At 27.9% G+C, this 21,607-nt stretch overlaps 5 protein-coding genes, 1 long non-coding RNA gene and 1 pseudogene across 11 annotated transcripts in view; 4 read left to right on the top strand and 3 right to left on the bottom strand.

The window, feature by feature from the left end:
• Positions 1-254: 254 nt before the first annotated feature.
• LOC100744023 (protein transport protein Sec24B) lies at positions 255-10,177 on the bottom strand. 5 transcript variants are annotated; one of them, XM_003490212.4, is made up of 17 exons: positions 10,021-10,177; positions 9,455-9,598; positions 7,344-7,490; positions 6,309-6,458; positions 6,015-6,130; positions 5,731-5,833; positions 5,525-5,651; positions 5,283-5,392; positions 4,798-5,029; positions 4,521-4,678; positions 4,057-4,282; positions 3,478-3,807; positions 3,080-3,190; positions 1,649-1,821; positions 1,065-1,400; positions 841-944; positions 651-762 (listed from the first exon to the last, which is right to left on the bottom strand). In XM_003490212.4, exons 2-17 carry the CDS (start codon positions 9,572-9,574, stop codon positions 651-653), a joined length of 2,655 nt encoding a protein of 884 aa, XP_003490260.1. In that variant the 5' UTR covers positions 9,575-9,598; positions 10,021-10,177. The 5 variants fall into 5 exon arrangements, with proteins under 5 accessions (XP_033177105.1, XP_024224021.1, XP_012242121.1 ...); XM_024368254.2 differs by having other exon boundaries at positions 9,455-9,590; positions 10,021-10,175; XM_033321214.1 differs by lacking the exon at positions 9,455-9,598 and having other exon boundaries at positions 255-762; positions 10,021-10,171.
• The window catches only part of LOC117151756, a 25,732-nt gene continuing 12,853 nt past the window's right edge, over positions 8,729-21,607 (top strand). Inside the window, exons 1-2 of the long non-coding RNA XR_004461867.1 lie at positions 8,729-8,741; positions 17,847-17,852. This is a non-coding gene — a long non-coding RNA (uncharacterized LOC117151756). The remainder of the gene's footprint in view (positions 8,742-17,846; positions 17,853-21,607) is intronic.
• Positions 10,758-12,793, top strand: LOC100744371 (tubulin-folding cofactor B). The gene is made up of 6 exons (XM_003490215.4): positions 10,758-11,156; positions 11,237-11,380; positions 11,467-11,554; positions 11,842-12,033; positions 12,103-12,175; positions 12,259-12,793. The coding sequence occupies exons 1-6, from the start codon at positions 11,037-11,039 to the stop codon at positions 12,374-12,376; spliced, it is 735 nt and encodes a 244-aa protein (XP_003490263.1). The 5' UTR covers positions 10,758-11,036; the 3' UTR covers positions 12,377-12,793.
• Positions 12,537-13,921, bottom strand: LOC105680885 (annotated as a pseudogene).
• On the top strand, positions 14,715-16,213 carry LOC105680887 (ribosome biogenesis protein NOP53). The gene is made up of 3 exons (XM_012386707.3): positions 14,715-15,230; positions 15,290-15,795; positions 16,030-16,213. Exons 1-3 carry the CDS (start codon positions 14,892-14,894, stop codon positions 16,106-16,108), a joined length of 924 nt encoding a protein of 307 aa, XP_012242130.1. The 5' UTR covers positions 14,715-14,891; the 3' UTR covers positions 16,109-16,213.
• On the bottom strand, positions 16,007-19,429 carry LOC105680888. Of its 2 annotated transcripts, XM_012386714.3 has the most exons (6): positions 19,291-19,429; positions 17,804-18,250; positions 17,222-17,594; positions 16,972-17,084; positions 16,730-16,850; positions 16,007-16,653 (listed from the first exon to the last, which is right to left on the bottom strand). In XM_012386714.3, exons 2-6 carry the CDS (start codon positions 17,968-17,970, stop codon positions 16,534-16,536), a joined length of 894 nt encoding a protein of 297 aa, XP_012242137.1. In that variant the 5' UTR covers positions 17,971-18,250; positions 19,291-19,429; the 3' UTR covers positions 16,007-16,533. The 2 variants fall into 2 exon arrangements, with proteins under 2 accessions (XP_012242137.1, XP_033177122.1); XM_033321231.1 differs by lacking the exon at positions 19,291-19,429 and having other exon boundaries at positions 17,804-19,044.
• The window catches only part of LOC100744138 (protein sel-1 homolog 1), a 4,071-nt gene continuing 2,050 nt past the window's right edge, over positions 19,587-21,607 (top strand). Inside the window, exons 1-3 of the mRNA XM_012386702.3 lie at positions 19,587-19,915; positions 20,269-20,756; positions 20,865-21,103. Of these exons, the coding sequence (XP_012242125.1) occupies positions 20,312-20,756; positions 20,865-21,103 (684 nt within the window). The 5' untranslated portion in view covers positions 19,587-19,915; positions 20,269-20,311. The remainder of the gene's footprint in view (positions 19,916-20,268; positions 20,757-20,864; positions 21,104-21,607) is intronic.

Here is a 21,607-nt window from a genome sequence, read left to right as displayed (position 1 = left end):
TGGCATCCCATTGGAGATAAGTAAATATGTGAATAAAAAATAACTAAGCAAAGAATTTAGAATTATAAAATTTGAACAGTTTGAATTCTCAAAGCGACTTTTAAAATATTGTAAAATCAAATAAATAAAAATTCTTAGGACAAAAAAACACTAGAAAAACAAAATTTGTTGAAGTTAATTTAACCGACGAACGCAAAAAGATACTGCAACTAATACGAATAACAATAATTATCATAATAATAATAAAATAATAATAATAATTACAATTGAATTATATTTAAATGCATTAACATTTCTTAAAACAAGAATAACATTCATTCCTACAAACATATACGTACATATATGTATACATGTATATAATTACCAATATACATACATATATATGGACATATGCACATAAATATGTGTATATATTATATATATGTATATACACATGTATGTATATACATATATATATATGGTTTTTTATATCTCTAGGTGTTTCATTCTAATTAACCGATCAAACAATCGTTTTTAAGAGGTTCGTATTTTTTGAACACAGTTCGCGATTGCTAAACACTTTCACTGTAATAAACAATGACTTCTGTGTGTTAAGATTTGTTTGTTTCTTCTTCTGTATTCATTTAACTCCAAAATAAATTCCTCTATTATTATTTCACTTGAGTCTTAAGATGTTGCAAGAATTCGTAATAACTCAAAGAATTCTCAAAACGATCTTCAACTAATCGTTCAATAAAAAGCGTCCTGAAGTGACTGTCATCCCTGAAAATAAAAAATTACACATTTTATACATACATTCTATTGAGTTACATATTTTAACACTAAAAATAAGAAACTTACCGAATAATTTGTATAGAAGCTGGATAGGGTTTCTCCTCTTGCAAACTAAATATAAAATTTCGTAACCTTTCGCTTTCGGGTGTCTCAATCTCTGGTAACTCATACTGAAAACAAAAATATTTTTCTTTTATTTCCCATATGGAAAGGAGATGTAATATATAAAAGCTAAGTTTTGTCTAAAATAAATATTAAATTACTGATCAATTATGTAAGTATGAACTTACAAGTTCTTCTGGTATCGAGGGAAAAGCAGAGACTCCAAGAACATTACAACAAAACGAAGGATGAATATTTTTGCCGATTAAGATAAATATTCGATCACCAATGTCCATTAAGAAAGCACCCCGAGAATCAAGTTTTTCTGCAGAAAGATGCAGTCTAGGTGGTTGTGGGCATAATTTCCCATCAATATCTTTCGCATTTCGATCTTCAAGCGCATGAACAGGATACAGATCTGGATAAATCATTTGAATTAATTGAAACAGTGGTAGAGTTTTCAACTGGCACATTGCGAACACCCGGTCATCAAGTCTCGTATTTGTTCCTGACCTGAAGGCAACCTAAAAATTTATTACTTTTTAATTATAAAGAAATGGAAAATAAAATATCACATGGTTATTATACATTATAAAAATGAATATTATAAGACATGAATTGTTACATTGTTAAATTGTTTTGTACGATATGTAAAAGATATTAGCGAAAAATACTTTGCAGTAGCACAATCATTAAGACTATATATATGATGTATATAAAACATATACTTATGTTATCATATAAAAAATATGAGTCTTTAGATAACGCGTACACATTTGAGCAGAGCAATAATATGAAGAGGCAGTAGTTTTAAGCTTGCTGGAGCAAGAAGTCCACCAGAGGCCACTGATTGGGACAATTTGTAGGCTGATAAAACATCTATGGCAACATTTATCAGAGCGTCCCTTGCATCAGATAAAGAGGACTGTTGAGATCTGTCTACAGCTATAAAAGCATAAATAATAAAAATACTATACAAAGAATATGTCAAAAAATTATGAGTACATGTATAATAGTATAAAAATATAAACAATAAAAGAGATTGTAACATTCTTGAAAGTATACTCATTTTTTGTATATATTTGTCGGGTTTACATTAGAATTAGGGTTAGGGGCGTGAAACGAATGTTCATTTGGATTACACAGGATTTCCATTAGAATTAGGGTTACGGGCGTGAAACGAATCTTCATTTGAATTATACATTGTCGTTATGCAATAGAGAAGACATTGACTAGTGCAAATACGATTATTACAGGACTTGATAAGTAACCGTGGTACTTAGATACTCGGAGAGCTAATGACAATGATCCTAGGTTCAATAACGAATCCGTGGTCAACGGGATAACAGGATGCGCTTTCTTCCAAAGCCCAAATCGTACTCGACTTGCTTAGTTACGGTGGAAGTATAACTAAACTAACTCTTTATTAAAACGTGGAATATCCACCGAACGTACAGACTCGCTAATACGACTCACGAGAGAATAAATTTCCGTCGCGATAATGCTGCAGAGGAAAACTATGATGGGAGAGGAGAGCTATAACGGGGTGTGTCTAAGGACACGAGATCATCGGATGCGTCGAGGATAGCCTTCGTTCAGAAAGTGAGGGAAATTGACGTTGCTGTTAATTGGTCAATTTCCATGTCGGTGGCTAGAAAAGAATGCTAGCCGCCCTCGAGGGAAAGCTGCACGTGTACTGTGGAAACGCATCGACATCTGGCAATCATCTTATTTGAAGAATAGGGTCTGTAAATGGCAAGCTACGGGACAGAGACCGTTGAAATATTTACTGTCGGGTGTTACAACTATTTCCTTTTTAAGGAGAGCTATAGAATTACTCCATGCCTCTGCCAGACAAAGCTTTCATCCCGTGACCGCGGCTATGTTCGGCGACTGGTTGTCGCCTCGAGCCCAAGCTCATTATCACAAATCTCGAACAAATACAATCGGATCGAATGACAACAATTGTTTAATTACGCCTATGATAGAATCTAGATTACGGTGTTAAGGGATTTTCCCGAAGTTCCAAAGGGAAGGCTCCGATGTCCTTTCATCTCCGACATATTTATATACTTTCTTGCCATAAAATGTAGTAAAACAAATTTCAATCAACAAACAATCAAGTTTTTAATATCTGTGCTATTTAATGAAGTACTATAAATACTATATAAAAAACTGTATAATACCAAGAAAGAAATCTTACCCATTTTAGAAAGTAGGCCCACTATGCATTGTTGATCAGCGGAATGCAGAACATCTGATAAGGTAGATACTACCGGTAGGCATAATGTGTGTACCCTAATTCTTCTTTCACCTAAAATACATTTTTTAAATTTTGTCATTTCTAGTTCTATCATAGGAGTGTTTTAATATATAACATTTAATATATATTCTCAAGAATTAAATAGAATATTGTAAATAACACAGGACCTCACAACATTGTAGTTATTTTTATGTAAGATAGTCGAAATAAACAAAATAGCTTTTGTTGCATGAAAGTAATGATAAATAATATAAATACTATACGAGATATTTCTTAATATTTTCATAATCTTTTATCATAACAAAACTCTTTACATAATAATACAAAAATATATCTACCTTTACTTGAGGTATAAAGTAAAGCTGCCTGGAAACAGACGTTTTGCACATCTGAAAGATTCTCTTCTATAGAGATTTGCATTCCAAAACCAGCATCCGGATTGACGTTAGGCAAACTAAGCAGGTCAGTTGACCTTACAAAGAAATTTCCATGGAAAGTATGAATGCTCAGTCCTCGTGTACATCGTATTCTCATCACTGCTTCAAAACCGATCTTTCTGGTAATATAACGTCTCAGTATTCTATCGAGAGTTTCCGCGTGTTGTGGTTTTGAACCCCGGAATAGAGGAAGATGGTATATACAACCTCCAGAGAATTTGCACATACCCGCTATAAAATAAAATTTGTATTTGTTTAACTTTTATTGTTTCTATTTTTTAGTACAGTTAACTTTAACCATCTTTTTAGTTATACGGACGTTAATAAATTTATTAAATACTTAAAATTTATGATAAGAGAAGAAAAAAATTTCTATGCATAAATGATAAAAATCTCGATATATCTCCAATAGTTTTGCATTAATAATACATTGAAATATCACTAATTGGTAAACAATACAGAGAATAAATTAATACATACAAAGAGTAGCTAGGTCACAGTATTGACAGTTTAATAGGAATAGATCGACTGCAATTTGCTGTCCGCTGCAATCTAGCGCCAACCTTTTATAAAAATCTGTAACTGGATTTAAATGTGGTACATCTTTACTCCCTCTACTATTTGGGTCCTCTCTTGCTTGCAATAATCCTGGACCTATATTTGGCAAGCAAGTTTGGAAGACAGTCACACGTCCACCAGTTGGTGACTAAAATAGGAAAAAATAAGATTTTGGCGACTGAGCTAAAAAATTCCACTTATTTTTTATATATTTTTTGTCTTCTACTTAGTAATACATTTATTGTTATTGGTTTATCTTTAATATTAGATCTTATTGTAAAGATTCTTTAAGATAATCTAACATACTCTTTCACAAAATCTGTTTAAATTAAATAATTCAAACTACTTAATTATTCTCTGAATGGATAAATATACTTTTCGCGTACCATAAGTTTATACGCAGCTTGTAACGCCGCACCCAAAGCATTATTTGTATCATGAGTTCCTTGAAATTTTGTGGGCAATTGAGCCAATAAATCTCTTACTAATTCTTCTCGTTCTTTTAAATTGACAATTAGATTTTCCGGACATGGAAGAAACACATCTGCATAAAGATTTCTTACAATTAGACACATATGTTAGTAGTTAAATATAACAGTTAAATATATACTTCAAACTCAATACGTAAAATAAGTTCAAAAAGTAAAATGAGTATGATTTTACCATCAATGTCAAGCATGATCATTTCCTGAGGTTGTGATACATTGTCAGGTATGCCAAAGAAGTGTATTGCAGAATCTACTGCTAAAAATCCAATTTGTGTCCTACTATCGCCAGGCAGCCTTGATAATTCTTCTGAAATTACGTTGCACACTATGGTCAAGTAACCGCTCTCAACTGCCAGTCTCGAAACGTCCAAAACAAACAGATATACAGCTGGCTGTGGTGGACGTAGCTTAAACATATGTATTGTTTTAATTATTTACTTTTCCAAATTTCACATTACTTCCAACTTTTAATTTTAACTTTGATTTTAAGAATAATTCAATAATAATTATGCAATTTCTATCATTATGAAATATATGTTAAAAGAAAAAATTTTTTTATATAAATCATTTTTATAAAAATATCAACAAACAAATATTTGAATACTTGATTGAACGATATAATTATGAATGAATTATATATTAATTTTTCAAATTTTTTACCATGTATTCACTAGGTGCAATAAACTCAATCGTACTAGTTTTTACTTCTGGTCTTCTTGATGGATCTCCATATGATTTTGTTACGGGATCGAACTGAAATTCGTCTGGTACTATAAAAATAATATTCGTATAAATTTCGGAACATGTAAAATTTAATATTTCAACACAATAACAAAGTGAACAAAATATTAAAATATAACAATTGAATAAAAATAACTTAAAATACACAAATTTATGCTTACATTCGTTTACTCTATAACAAAGATTACACTTCCATCTTTTTGAGTCATTGAAGTATACAAATGGATTAATATATGTTCTGCAAGCACGACATCTAACTATTGTACTGCATTGTATCACTGGTAAATGCTGGAGGTACAACAATGCTTCGTTACTAATAAATTTATACACTATATGTTCAAATTAAACAACAAAATGTTTTACTTACATTTAAATCTCTGAAGGGATGTATTAAAACTCCTAAAGGCAACCTAGATTTCTGCAGTAAAGTATTTGACTCGGGAATCTTCGTGAGTGTGCAGCGGAAAATGCTGAAAAAGGGACAAAATCGTTAAAAAGTAAAATTAGAAAATTAACTAATCTCACTGGGTCATAATAAATTAACTAACTGTTCATTAACTGAGTAATAAATTAAATAAATAACAATAATGGAAATATTACTTATATTTAACAACTCAATCTGCCTAATAAATCATTGTAGAAAGTACTTACTCGGGACTACAATTAACACTGTCTAAAAACTCTTGGTGAAGTTTAATTTTTGGTGGTTCTACTTTCTCTGTTGGGAGGACATTCCTACATTGCAAAAGATCAACAGTTTCCATTCCCTGAAAAAAAGGCAATAATAAGTAAAAAGAATACAATTATTGCCAAATTGCTTCAAAATAACAGATAATACTAATAACTATCTGACAAACATTATTACATGATTAGAACGAATAGCCATTATATATAATTAGTGATAAAATATAGAACTATTTAATCATTCTTTCTTGTATTACTTACCCAAAATTTATTGTAGCCATGTTGCGTGACAGTCATCATATTCATTTGACTATTTAAGTGATTCATTTGATCAGGATATGTCTCTGAGTATCGCTTATTCATTGGATCTGGTGGCATACTACTCATTGGATTTGGTGGTTGATTTGGATACTAAAAGAAAAATAGACACAAACTGTATATTAATTATCGTTGTAAATAGTATACATAAAAATAATTTTGTTTGATGTCAGTTTTTAAATTATAAAAACGTACAAATCAAATCAGTACTTTCAGTAATTTAATAATTTTTTTGTACAGTTATATTTCAAATCTGTCATTAAATAATAATTTATTAGAAATAATGGAGAAACGCAGTTGCAGATACTTGGTAACAAGGATGAAAAACAAAGATATAAGACTGCTAGTAAAATACAGATATGGAAACAAAACTAAAACTAAAGATTATTGGAAAGAGAATGAAGAAAAAAATACAGAATCTGTAGGAAGTGGAAGAAGACAATGAGATACGTGTTACAAGTGCGTGAGGAAGACCAAAATTTGAAGAAGACCTGAAAATGATATTAGGAGAAATGGGACAGGGAATAGAAATATTGAAGAGAATAGAGAAGGCAAGGGAGGGAAAAGGCATAAGGGAGAGAGAAAGAACAAAGGAGGGAATTAAGGAAAACAATATGTAAATGTAGAAATCTTAGAATAGTCCATAGGTAAAATATATAGAATGTATATATATAAATAAAAATGAAGATGAGAAAAGATGAACAAAAAGTGTGGAAGTATAAGAGTCAATAATACAAGATACAAGATATAAAGCCCTAAGTCGATACTATGTATAATAAATAAGTAAATAATAATAATTTATTATAATTATTTAAAAAGTCTATTATTACATGAGCCAAAATTAATGAAATGTTGAACAAGAACAGGAAGAATCATTTTTTATCAATTAAAAGATTTTGCATTTTATACTTAATGTCTAATTTTTATAATATACATATAAAATGACAAAATTACTTAAAAGCTCTTGTATTTACTTACCCATACTTTATTGTAGCCATGCTGTGGAAGAGGCATCGCGTTCATTTGACTATTTACGTGATTCATTTGATCAGGATATGGTTCTGAATATCGTTTATTCATTGAATCAGGTGGCATACTCATTGGATTGGGTGACTGACTTGGATACTGAAAGAAATGATTTTTATTAATTATAATTTCAGATACAAACTTTATACTTTACAGGAAAGGCTACTAACACGCAGAAACTTGTTTCAATAAAAATACAAGATTTAAGAAATTACAAAACAAATCTTAAAGATAAAAAGACACTAAAAATAAAACTAGAAATAAAAGAATATATAATCTTAAGGTATGGAAAACAAATAAAAATGTTAAACATTTCTTATATTTTCTTATTTTACTAAAAATAATATTCAAATAACATCTTTAAAATGTAATAACATTTAATAAAATTTAATTGTAATGTTCCTTAACAATTACATCTTTTACTAACTGAAAAACTAAATTTATATCGTACTTGAATTTGATATCTTAATATCAATTTTCCGAAATTAAATCAATTGAAAGCGGTCAGGGAAATCAAAAGGTTAAAATGTCATGTCTAAGTGAAGATGCCGTGAAGCCTAAACTTTTCTTCAGTTTCTTTAGTATAGAGAACATTTCTCACCTTTTGGACAACTTTACTACGGCGAATATGAAGAAAAATTTAGACCTCACTGCCACATGAGATGTGCATTGCACTTTTACAGTGTAATTCACCGTTAATTGTCGAACCGACAGTACGTCGTCGACGCGACACACAACACAACATTACGTGGCAGCTTACTTGACAGAAGCGCCATTTTCGCTCTGTGGAGTGATCGCTAACCATACACATATAACTCGATTTTAATAAAAACGAAGTAGCGTTTGAAAAATTTTGTTTATATTTTTGACATTTTTTTACATAGAAATCCTCTTACCGATTTTACCATGATTATGGGGCAGATGTGTGCATATACATATCTATGTTTCTTATGTTCGATTTACGTTTAAAAAGAGCGAACAAATTTTAAAAGGGTACAGAATAATGACAATGTTCGTTCCCACTTTAACATCTCTTAGTATATATACAAGATGTTAAAAGAAACACATTTAGTATGATTTTTCATTGTGAATGATCGAGTTTCGAGTATTAAAAATTCTTTAAAGAAGTTAATAATGAGATTAGGGCGTGTGAAAGAGAGTGTTGCCACCCAAAGTTTATGTAGTCGAACATGTCTTGGAAATGTTTAAATAATTTGTGTAATGTATATGAAGACAAATAAAAAAAGAAAAAATTTGCCTTAGAATGTATATATTGCGTGAAAGACGCATGTCTGAATTAACTTTTTAATAGTAATGTACGAGTTTAGTTTTTGTATCATGCAATGTGTTGTACTGCCAAATAGTTTTATTTTGTATTGTATTAAAATCTATACTTTAAAATTATTACCAATATATTTGACGTTTAAATTATCTTATAATCTCAACTTTACATATTTTCAAAGATAATACAATAAAAATTTCTATAATATTCCTATTCATTTTTTACTTTGAAAACGAGTAATGTATTAACCTAACCTAAAATCTACAAAAATAATATATATATGTATCTGAATGAACCTAACCTCCCCGTGTTATTTAAATTATTTAATTACTTACAGTTATGCATACACCTTAAATCATTTAATATAAAATAAATATAGGCTATAGCATAATTACGTTGTAATCTACTTTTGTATACTAAATGTGAATTAAAAATTAATAAATCCATGTTACATTTGTCATTTTAATTATTATTGTCACAATAATACTCATCTTTTAATTACAAAATGTTTAACAAGTTTGTACCTCATATATTATTTTTGAACTGTGGATGTTAACGCATTACTAAAATATCCAAATGCATAAATATATATAAAGTGCATATAATGTACATGAATGTACAAAATATCAATAACAAAGTACTTGTTACAATATTAAAAGAACAAAATAAATTTCAATTTAGGTTTAGTTATAGTTATAAAAATTTGAATTTACACAAGCATCTGCAATATAATTTTTAATCAAATGTAAAATTATTGAAAGATATCTTTTTTATTACTTACTAATAATTTGTTATAGCCGTGCTGCGGTGGTGGCATCATATTCATTTGATTATTTAGGTGGTTCATTTGATCAGGGTGCGATTCTGAGTATCGTTTCATTGAATCTGGTGGCATACTCATTGGATTTGGTGACTAACTATAATACTGAAAAAGAAGATTAAATACTTTCTTTCAATTATAATTTCAGATATAAACTTTACATTATATACAAAGTGCATGCATAAAAATGTTAAACATTTTTCATATTTATTTGATCAAAAACAATACTTCAAAAATATCTGTAATATATAATAACTTAATCGAATTTATATGTAGAAATGTAATACAGTTTATTAATTACCACAGAATCTTGTACCATCTAAGAAACTAAATTTGCGACATACATTTTTTAATACAAGATATAGATAACTGGTATCTCAATATTAATGTTCAAAGATTAATTTAATTAATTAATTTTTAAAGATTAAGAATCCAAGGAGATCAAGAGGTTAAAACGCTATATTGAAGTTGGAATACTATGAAGTTTAAGCTTTTTCAGTTTTTATGGCATAGAGAATGTTTCTTACCTTTTTGACGAGGTTACCACAACGAATATAGAGAAAAATTTAAATCTCACTGCACTATGAGACGTGCATTGCACTTTTTACAGCATAAGTCGCCGTTAATTACCGAAGAGACGTACCCGATACCTCGTTGACGCGACACACAACATTACGTGGCAGCTCACTTGACAAAAGCGCCATTCTTACCTGCGGAGTGTGTGCGTACCACATACTTTAAATCATTCCTGTGTAATCTTACATTTTATATTGAACAAAAAGTAATCTATAATATGAAAAATCGAATATTTGAAATTACAAAATATAAAAATAATACTAGTAGATAGATACTAGTTACTAACATCACAGTTACTAACATTATAACTTTTGTTTTTCTCTAATTTAATAAACTGTAAATTTTATTACACTGCTATATGTTAAAATATTACATTTAATTTATAATAAAAATAAAACAATCTTTTTAATTCTTAATATTGCTTTTTTATTTCTTATTGTTCTTTAATCATTTCACAATCATCTTTTAATTATGTTTAATGTTTTTTACCTAAAACAATATTGTTACTTAGGGATTTTGTTCACTGTATATAAATTCGGATCAGAAAACTTAAAAGATCGCTTAATTTTCGTCTATAATAAACGTGTAATTAAAACTTTCTTAAATATTTTGTAATAAAAATTTTATTTTGATATTTACACATAAGATGAAACTCGTAGTTGAAACGTCAAACTATTGATTTGACGATCTGTCAAACTATACTGTTTATCCACATATATATATACATATTATGCAGAGGTGTTTCAGTCGTTTTATTCAGAATTTATTATTTAATACATTGATAACATAAAAAGGATAGAAAATAATATTACATTTGTTATTAGATCTTGCAATTGTCATTATTAAATAAATGAATCATTTTATGAAGTCTTAATTTCAATACCATAATATACATAACCTATATAAAGTTTGCTGCTTGCAAGTTGATTTGATCATACTGTGATACATTCCTTTTTATTACAAAAACATGAGTGCTTATAACGTAATAACATCAGATTTTGTAAATGTATCCATTACTAACTCTGGTCACAACTCACATTGCATAGAACGGCGATTTCAAAAAGGAATAACAATTGATGAATTTAAAGTAAGAATTTATTGTAATAGTTATTGTATATTATTGTTTGATATATGCTATTATATATTCTTATTTTAATTATATTAAAGGGAAAATTGGAACTTCTTACTGGTGGTAATCCAACAACAATGAAAATTGAAGTATATGACAAAAATGACAAATTAATTTGCATATTAGATAATGGTCAACGTTTATTAGGATCATATCCTATTGACGATGGAATGCGAATACATGTAAAATACATTTATAATATAAACATAGTAACATAGCATAAAAATTCTTTTCAACTGCAATGGTATTATACATATAAAAATTTTAGGTGATAGATAATTTTTCTTGTACTGAGGAAAATTTAAATAATGTAGAGAAATTTGAAATATCTGAAGAAGAATATGCTAAAAGATCAGGTAAAATAATTAATGATGTACAAATTATAATTATATAAATGTAAATACAGAGAGGATTTAGTCCATCCAAAAATATGCATTTCTATTTTAAAAAGTAATGTAATTATTGAATGCACATGCACAATTGCACTTATAAAAAGAATATATTCCTATAAATGTAATACTTTTTGAGCCATTTATCCCTTGACCTTTTCCTCTAATTGCACTGATAACAGAGTTATGATCTGAAAAAGTTGCATAGACTATTTTGTATATTTGTACTAAATGTTAAATTTCTAATGTTTCAGATACTGTAAAAGCATTCTTGGAGAAAAATAAATTAGGAAAATATAATGAGGAAGAAATGAAAAGAAGAGCAGAAGAAAAGAAGCAAGAAGAAGAAGCAGAAATAGCAGCTGCACAGTTATGTAAAGTTGGTGATCGTTGTGAAGTTTCTGTACCAAATCAACCAAAACGAAGAGCTACAATAATGTATGTTGGTAAGTATAGCTATTCCTGTTTAAATTTATTGCTTGATTATATTATCTTTGTTTATGATTTGTCTGTAGGTAAAACTGAGTTTAAAGAAGGTTGGTGGATTGGAGTAAAATATGATGAACCACTTGGTAAAAATGATGGAACGTAAGATCATTATTATTTTATGCTTGCTATTTCTTATCATTATATAGTTTATTTTTAATTTTTTGCATAATTTACCGTTATAGTGTCAACGGAAAAAGCTATTTTGAATGTTTACCAAAATATGGTGGGTTTGTAAAACCAATACATGTGAAAGTAGGAGATTTTCCTGAAGAAGAATTTGACTTGAATGAAGAACTATAAAACACAAACATGTTTTGCCAATCTGGTTTTCACTACGAATTATAACTGAAAGGAAATTTAAAATTAATAATATTTATTACACATATAAAAATGCTTAATATTTTCTTTGCTTTATTATATCCAACTTCCAGTTTATAGGATGTATCTCTTTAGTATGAAAATAATAATAAAAAAGAAATTGTGTCTTTTTATATTAATTATTGGCACGATAATATTTAAAAAATGATTTTCTTACAGCAGTATCATTTTTATATACTTTTACTATTTTGTCTGCCTCTCTTGTAATTATATGGGTACCAGATATATCGAATGTACTACTAAATACTCCAGCTTCACTGTCCATTGAATCCGGTTAAACTGGTGTTTGTAAGCATTGGTAATTATACCTTAAAATATATCTATATAAATATCATAAACAATGCTGGAAATCAATTGAAAAAATACAATTTTTATATGAAGTATCATATTTACCCTGTTCTTCAGTTCCAAAGATTTCCAATGCCTGCTCCAGAAACTAGTACGCCATCAGCATTAACAACTAAACAATTAATTATTGCATTATAGCCAGGTAAATTCTGAATGAATTTTCCTTCTGAACATTTCCATTGCTTGATGTTATCTGGAGATGCTGATGCGAACATATATCTAATGAACAACATAAATTAGATGAAGGAATTTATACATGTTGAACAATCTAAAGAAATAAAGTACACATACAGTGATGGATGAAAAGTCAACTCTTTTATTTTTCTTGTAACTTCTTAAAGTAGCTCTAGATCTTCCAATATCTAAATCCTATAATCATACAGTACAATTGTAACTTCCAGTGATAAGCTAGTAAAAAAAATAAGTAAAAATATATATAGTTAAATATCTTTTTTAGGATATATAACATGACATGATTTGATGAATCTTGATACCTGTGGTTCAATTATTTGATGAATTACACTAGCAACTATGTTGGTGTAACCAAGTGTATGTACATTTATTTTTGTTCACATGTTCCATACCCTTGCAGTAGAATCTCTACCTGCATTTACTAATACATCAGTATTAAGATGCCATGGAATATACTTGCTGATCTTCTCCACAAGAAAATAGATATGGATGTCTTCGAGAAAATGCAAGTTTACGAACACTAGTTATGTCACCAGTTAAAGAAATTTTTAATTTTCCACTTGTAAGATCCACTTGTAAGATATCTGAAATTTTTAGTAAGATAAGGGTTATTATGATCTACAAAATTTATAGGTAAAATTGGTCCATGAAACTGTATAAAATAAAATTGCTATATATTATGTAATTTAACAAAAATATTAAATAAAATAATAATCTTACTTTAATTATTCTGTCTGGAAATTCTGTTGCAAACCATACATTTCCTGGTTCAATAACCAAAATAATAAAAGATGATCACTAATAATCCTATATAATTGCATGCTACTTGGGTTTTGTTGGGTTTTTTTGTAGTATGAATGATGACATATTAATTGAAATTCCTTCTGAATTTGCTTGCATTTTTACTACCATATCATTGTTTTATATAAAACTGTAATAAACAACTACAGCATTATTATTTCCTTTAAAAATTTCATCTACAAATTATATCATTATTAATAAAGGAATAACATAAATATAATTGATATAATAAATATATATTTATAAATACTACCTGGTAGAAGTGAATATATATTTTCATTTTTGTTTTCATTTTGTGCTTTCATTATATTGTTAATTTTGATAAGCTCTAATACAGAACTATAACAATCTTTTGCTTTTATGGATTTTTTTATTTTTCATCTGCAAAACATTATTTTATTCTTTCTTAATTTTCATTTAAATTGCAAATACGAAATATACTTACAAGTTAAGTATCAGGTAGTAAAGTATCTTGATTTCATAAAAATATATTGTGTGTTATCTTTAAGGATCGAAATACAAGAGTATGTATAAAAAAAAATTACAATGTAAGAGAATGCCTTTGTACATCCTATGGAGAAAAAAATAATTTGGCCATTTCTTATTTAAAAATCATTATGTAGTATAATTTATTTTCTGTTTATTCACAAAATTACTTAATAATATAATAATTACCTAATCTAAAAATGTGATCAATGATTATTTTAAAACAAAGTGCAGTGCTCACCATTTTTGTGATGTATTATATGAATATTGTCTCAATTAATATAAATTTAAAAATACCTTATAAGTACTCTAATTCTGTTATTGATACATTACGAATAAATGTTATAATTTTAAATCTCTAACTATAGAGATTTTCATTTTAAAGTAATATAAATGGCAGCACTAAACCAAGATGGTCGCCAGCTCTACAAACTATTATGTATTCTATAAGACGGAGACTTTCTCTCTAGAATAACTATAAGTTTAATGATTTATACATATTGCACACTGTTTTATATCCACAAAAAAGGGTTTTAAAATTAAAAGAACATAAAAATTATATTTAGAGAATTTTAAAATAAAAGAAAGATTGTGTTTGAAGAATAAAATAATGGTAGCAAGGAAAAAATTGAATAAACTGAAAATAAATAAATTTAATGTTGATTTATGGAAAGACGAAAACACAAGAGACATTGATACCAATTGGATGTCTTCGGATACAGTCAGACATACATTAACACATTTTGGAGTAAAAAAAAAGAGAATACCTATTTCTTTGCGCAAAAAACCATCTAATATACCGGCAGTTGAGCCACCACATCCAGGAATGTCTTATAATCCTTCGTTTGAAGATCATCAAAATCTATTACATGAGGTGGCTCAAAAGGAAATAGAGCTTATAAAAGAAGAAGAACATCTTAATAGAGTTACCACAAAGATGTTCAGAAAGGTACATCTATCTATATTCATACATCGAAAGTAGATTATCATATTAGAATTTTATTCCAGGTTTCACCTGAAGAAAAAGAGAATAACTTGATAAAAGAAATGTCAGAGGGTCTAAAATTAGAAAATGATAGAAATCCTAATGAAGATGAGGATGATGACCCAACAGTAAGGTTTGTAAATTCAGTTGTTAGAAACCAGAAGAAAACACGTGTGCAAAGGCGCAAACAAAAAGAACAGAAAGACTTGGCACATAGAAAAAAACAGGAAAAGGTAGAAAGAAAAAAAAGCTCAGATATATATAAATTGAAATTATTAAACAGTCAGTTGGCTGCTAAAGAAAGGAAACAAAAAATATTAAGAGAAAAGAGGTTAAAAAAGAAAGCACTTAAAGAAGCAGGTACTAAAACTCTTAGTAAAGTTAAATTTGAACCCTTAGAACCTGATTTTAAATTATCTAATGAATTAACTGGAAATTTACGAAATACTGAGCCAGCTAATAGTCTGTTGAAAGACAGATTCAAGTCTCTTCAAAAAAGAAATATTGTTGCTCCTGCTAATATTAAATTGTAAGTATATAATAGTTTTTTACATAAATATAAAATTCTGTTTCTGTTAGGTGAATGTGCTAAAAGATTAATTTTTACTAAATTTCTTTAGAATAATTTAAATATTTATAGTAGTTACATAAATTTGTTTTTCTTAAATATTAATTACATTTTCTTTTATATTTTATATTTTTGATACTTTCTTTTAATAAATTTATAGATTTTATTGATAATATCTACCTCTTATTATTACAGGAAACGAGACAAAGCTAGAGTGAAACGCTTTATAAAACCAGATCACAAAATTGATATGACAAAAATTGGCATGAAATAGTCTAAACATGAAGTTATAATTTTTGTAAAATTATGTATATAAATAAAAGTTAAGTAATAATTGCTATGTTTATGTGTAATATTAATAAATAGAAAACATTTTTTTTACACAATTTATTGTCTATAAAAAAACTAAATTACTATTTGAATTACATGTTTTGGAAACGTTATATTATGACATGACTTATTATTTTTGTTAAGCATAAAAAGTTCTATTAAATAATTTAGGATACTAAAATCTGTAAGTATTATGCTAATAACAAGTAGATTTTGTATAAAAAATAAAAAATTATGTTTTTCCAAAGAAATAATAATGCTGATAAATTAAAAAATACCTTTGCAAACAATTTTAAATAGTAGATTTTATTCTTCTATGATGTCAGATTATGATTCCTCTGTGAGCTCATAGTTTGCATTTAATTTGTATTAATTTTCTACATGAAAATCAGTAGTATCTTTGAGAATATCTTCAATGAATGATTCTTGAGATTCTCTATCTTCAATAGATATTTCTTTTTGTTCCTTTACACCATCAATATATTTCATCTAATAAAATTGAATAATAAAAATTTCAAATTTAATTAAATAATCCACATATATTAATTTGATAATATTTATTTACTTCATCTAAAGTTTCTTTACTCGATTCTTCTATAAAATCTACTGTTATTTCAAAATCAATATCTTCAGAGATGTCCTCTATATGTGACACAGATTCTAATTCTTGTGGTATAGTTTCAGACCTCAATTTATTTACATATGTTAATTTTGAAAAATTTTCTTATACAAAAATATTGCATTTTCGCAATATTTTGCAAAACTAAAAGTATATGTAATTAATATATAATTAATGTAATTACTTACGATTTAATAATGTGGCTTCGAAGTTTTAATTGTCTTTTAATAAGTAAATCTCTCAAGAATAAGAATGACTCAATACAACTTAATGTTATTAGATCCTTGCGACTAGAAGGATACTACAAAATATTCAGATATACATACAATTAATGTAATACAAAATTAGTCTTTTAAATAATTAAAATAAATATCGAAACTTTAACGTTATTTACGCAGTTAAAAACTGAAATTAGTATAGAAAGATATTTTAGCATACTTTTAGTAAACACATTGCATTATACTTCAAATCATAAATTGTTTCCAAAAGTGCTCTTATTTTGCATTCTAATTTTTTCAAAATATATCTCGCAACGCTAATTTTTGTTCTTTCTTTATGAAGTAAAGCTTTCAGTGATGAGAAACGAAAATTAATGTCGTTCTCTTCTCGACGGGCATTTTCTATCAATATTAAATATTTCTGTTCTGCATCAGGATCAAGAATATTAATAGATGAAAGATATCCTTTTGTATTGTAAAACTTCTTCCTTAATCGTTTCAGTACTTCATTCTGTACTTTCGCGATTACTATATTTTCTCTTATGAAGGCAGTTCGTACACCCATTCTCTTTTTGTAATCGATTGCTGCATTTCTATACATAAAAAGAACATAATGTTACTAAACTTACATAAATATATATTATTGCAAAATAATATACATAAAGTTAAATAATTATATATATTAATTTATTATTAATATATAATGCGTTATTTGTTATACATTTTTTAAATATATTTAAAAAGAAGAAAAGTATATTTCAAATTTTTGTAATATAAAGAAAAATGAAATCTAAAGTATTACTTAAGAATGATATTAGTGTCAATATTCGATGAAACTCTTGTAGAAATTTGTAATAATTCATTTTTTAACATAATATTTTCTCTCATTAATCTTTGATTTGGCAAATTTATATGTTTGTTAACTTCTTTCTGAAACTGTATCGCTAGATCATGAAGACAATCGTACATTTCATTTTTGACCCTGCATTGAAAAAGTCCTGTAAATCATTTTTAACGAAAAACTTTCTCCTCATTTTTTGTTCATGATAAGATAAATTTTTTCAACGAAACGTATAACGAATAAGATATTAATACATTTCCTTATCGAATTCAATCTTTCGATTAATAATTTCCATCGTTTCTTTTATTTTTTCTTCATTCTCCACCATTTGCACCTCGTTTGCTTGGAACTTTTTTTTCAGTACATCTTGCATTTTTTTAAAATCTTCCAAAACATTAATTCTCACATCTAGAAAATTGGTCGAACTTTTTTCAGAAACATAATTTCTTACGAACAAATATCAAAGAACGGCAGAGTGTAAAAAGAATAAGGAAAAGAAATCTTTATAAGTTACTTAAGACTTTGATCTGAGAAATTAATTCAACCTTCGTTTTTTTGTACTTTTGAGCAAACAGTTCTATTTTCTCTTCGTGTAATCTCTTACTTTCTATTCGGTCATTTTCTATGATATCGATCTTTCCTTTTATACTTTCTACTAAATTATTTTGGGTTGAAAGTAGTTTGCTTAAATTTGCAATCTCTTCAGTCGTTTCTGCATCTACTATAGCTGTTTGTTCATTTGTAGTTTCGATTGCATTTAGTAATTCGTCGTTTCTTTCGTCAAACCTAGATATTAATTTCGATACTGATCCCTAATACTTTCAAAAATGTCCTAATTTTTATCTTTTATTATACTACATAGTATTCAGATGTAGGAAAGCATAACAAAATTAGGAGATGTATTTATGAAGTTTAAATTCGTTTTTAACCTGTTTATTCTATTTTCAATATCTGCAATTTTAATACTATAAAAGGTTTTTTGTAAATTAATAATCGTTGGCAGTCTTTTTTGGTCTTCATCTTCATACGATTGTAATTTTGTTGACAATGAAATGTTTCCCTTATCTTTGCCGAATAAATCCACCATTTTTCGTAAAATAAAAATTGAATACTCTTTCATATACCATATACTAGTATATATGAAAGAAAATAATATAAAAGAAGATTGTCAGTGAATGTTAATATTGTATATATTATTTATGTTATATTGTATATGTTATTCGATTGTTATAAACAAAAACAATATTATGTCAGATTTTTACAATTTGTTATTAAATATTGCATTATCCTCTTTTATTTGGTATTAGTAAGTTTTTCTACATTTGTATTATCTTCTTTTCCTTATACACATGTAGATTTATTACTACAACAATAAATTATTTTGTATTTATATAGTAATTGAAATAAAGATATATATATATATATATAATGGTCGTTTATTAACTTACAACAGTGATTATTAATAATAATAATTGACTTCAATTTCAGTTCAATGAACTATATGTTTTTGATTTATAAATATACTTTGTCAATTTGTATATTTCCTCTGTAAGCAAAATTTCAATGTCAAGAACAAATTGTGTTGTTCATTTGTAGGTTATGTTACCAAGCATCACGGTAAATTTATACGTATAAATACGCAATTAGTTGTATATCATCATCAACAATGTAGCTTTTTTTAGTTTCGAGTTTTTATTTTTCCAATTTTAGAAGCATATAGCCGATATTTGTACAATTTGGAGCTAACTTCAGTGATTCGATACAACAGAACAATATAACACGCAAAATTTTATAAAGCAGTGATGAAACAGCTGATCCATCGATTTTTAAGTGAATAACATATTTCGAAAGCCTAGTGATAATAAAACAATTGTAAAGCACTATCTTTTTCGTATGAAAAGATTATATTTTTGAAAGTGATCATAAATACTCATTTACGTGATAACCGAAAAGATGTGCGTTGACGTGTCTCAATGACGTAACTTTGTCTTTCTGCCACGAAAAGTCGAATCCACCGAAAGGATATTTTAAAATGAATTCGAGAATATCTTTATCAAGCTGTTCAAACTAAAAGTAAGAGTCTAAGTATAATTACTACAATGTAATTTCTTTCATATTTTACGTTATATTCGTTGAAGTTTAGGTTATAGAACACAACAAAATAACATTTTTGTAAATATTGTATACAAAAAATGTTGATGTGTCAAATGTGATTTAAAAGTTGAAGTTTTCCTATTATGATGGCTCAGTAACGAGATAAAAATTTTAATTTATAATACATTTGTATCATAAAAGATATCTGTAGATTATCAATAGAAACATTTTTATAATACATGTTCTTTCTACTAAAAGTTATCTATTGATAACTGATATTTATCTTATTGATATTGAATTGACAACTGAATTGATTTTATATTCACATCAAGGTCAGCTGATTAACAAATTACAATCAAAATATAATTTGGAAAAATGAAGCTAAGAAAAGAGTTGATTTTACTCTTGCTGGTGATGTCTGCTGCCTCAGAGTCAGATGTTTCCAAGAAACGATCAGATACTTCTGAGGAAGAAGCAGAAGAAGATGTTAGTTTAGAAGAAAATGCGTTTGAACATTTGCAAGAACTAAAGGCTTTGCATGACAGTATTTTGAAAATAGTACCAGCCAATGAACCATATCTTAATGATAAAATTACAAAGAGGAAAGAGGGAACGGAAAATGAACCAAAAACAAAGGATGAAAGTCCTGTAATGAAAAATGTCTGGATGAAAACAATGATAGCTCAAACTAAAAATATAGATTTACCAAATAGTAATTTAAGAATTGAAGAAGAGGATAATGAAACATGGGGTGAAGAAGAGCAACTTGAACCTCTTAGTGATGAGCCTCAAGAACCTCTTACTCCGGAGCAACAGGAAGGTATTTCAATTAAAGTTTATTGCAATTTTTATAATATAATTAATTTATATTTTTTGAACAAATAATTAGTTTACTATTTAATTAAAATAAATGTTTTATCATTTTCAGCGGAATTAATATTTAAGAAGGCACAGAGTCTCTTAAATGCAACACGCTCAAATAAAGAAGAAGCCTATAAGTTATTAACTTCTGCAGCAATTCTGGGACATCGAGAAGCTTGGTCTATGTTAGCATGGGCTCAGTTGTTGGGTACACAATTTGGTTCAGCTTCTTCTGGTCAAGATATTTCAGCAGCTTATGAGATTTTTAAGGAACTTGCTGAAACTGGTTTACCATCTGCTCATATGGTTTGTAAATTTTTTTTATATGTATTTATATGGTTTTTTATCTATAATAATGTAGGATCTTACTACAATTAGTTTCTTTAAAATGGATTAAACAGGTGTTGGTTAAACAGGAAACGACGGTTGTTTAACGCGAACTAAATACAATAACGTACTATAATTAAGACAACTAAATAGTTAATTTTCAACTCTCGTCACCACGGTTCCAACGCTCTCTCTCACGCGAACCACACCCTCTCGACAACGCAGTTCGCACTCTCTGACTTCTCAACTAACACTGACTATTAATTCATTTTTCTCCCTTAGCATCCCTTTATCTTTTCTCTTAGCCCCACAACGCACGTGTTCCGCAACCGCTCGTGGCCAGGGTCACGTAGGCCTCTTCCGCGTAGCTATTCGATTGAAGAACCGACGATACATTTTTGGGCCTGTCGGCATTTAGGCTTTCTCGCGACATTGTTTATGGTTCGCCCGGTATCTCTTAGACTTTTCATCCACGATACTACA

This window comes from Bombus impatiens, unplaced genomic scaffold (genome assembly GCF_000188095.3).
Source record: "Bombus impatiens unplaced genomic scaffold, BIMP_2.2 scf_0417, whole genome shotgun sequence".
In the NCBI taxonomy this organism is placed as follows: Eukaryota; Metazoa; Arthropoda; class Insecta; order Hymenoptera; family Apidae; genus Bombus; species Bombus impatiens.
Note: the sequence above shows the minus strand (reverse complement) of the source record. Positions and strands in the feature narration are given on the sequence as shown.

Bases quoted from the DNA above. Each gene is read 5' to 3' on its own strand.
- LOC105680887 (XM_012386707.3), top strand. From the start codon at position 14,892: ATGGTAGCAAGGAAAAAATTGAATAAACTGAAAATAAATAAATTTAAT. The intron at 15,231-15,289 runs GTACATCTATCT...ATTTTATTCCAG, and splicing joins CCACAAAGATGTTCAGAAAG to GTTTCACCTGAAGAAAAAGA. The intron at 15,796-16,029 runs GTAAGTATATAA...TTATTATTACAG, and splicing joins GCTCCTGCTAATATTAAATT to GAAACGAGACAAAGCTAGAG.
- LOC100744023 (XM_003490212.4), bottom strand. From the start codon at position 9,574: ATGAGTATGCCACCAGATTCAATGAAACGATACTCAGAATCGCACCCT. The intron at 5,834-6,014 runs GTAAGTACTTTC...TCCCTTTTTCAG, and splicing joins AGTGTTAATTGTAGTCCCGA to CATTTTCCGCTGCACACTCA. The intron at 4,679-4,797 runs GTAAAATCATAC...ATCTTTATGCAG, and splicing joins GATCATGCTTGACATTGATG to ATGTGTTTCTTCCATGTCCG.
- LOC100744371 (XM_003490215.4), top strand. From the start codon at position 11,037: ATGAGTGCTTATAACGTAATAACATCAGATTTTGTAAATGTATCCATT. The intron at 11,157-11,236 runs GTAAGAATTTAT...ATTATATTAAAG, and splicing joins TAACAATTGATGAATTTAAA to GGAAAATTGGAACTTCTTAC. The intron at 11,555-11,841 runs GTAAAATAATTA...CTAATGTTTCAG, and splicing joins AGAATATGCTAAAAGATCAG to ATACTGTAAAAGCATTCTTG.
- LOC105680888 (XM_012386714.3), bottom strand. From the start codon at position 17,970: ATGTACGATTGTCTTCATGATCTAGCGATACAGTTTCAGAAAGAAGTT. The intron at 16,851-16,971 runs GTAAGTAATTAC...AAATAAATTGAG, and splicing joins CGAAGCCACATTATTAAATC to GTCTGAAACTATACCACAAG. The intron at 16,654-16,729 runs GTAAATAAATAT...CAATTTTATTAG, and splicing joins GTAAAGAAACTTTAGATGAA to ATGAAATATATTGATGGTGT.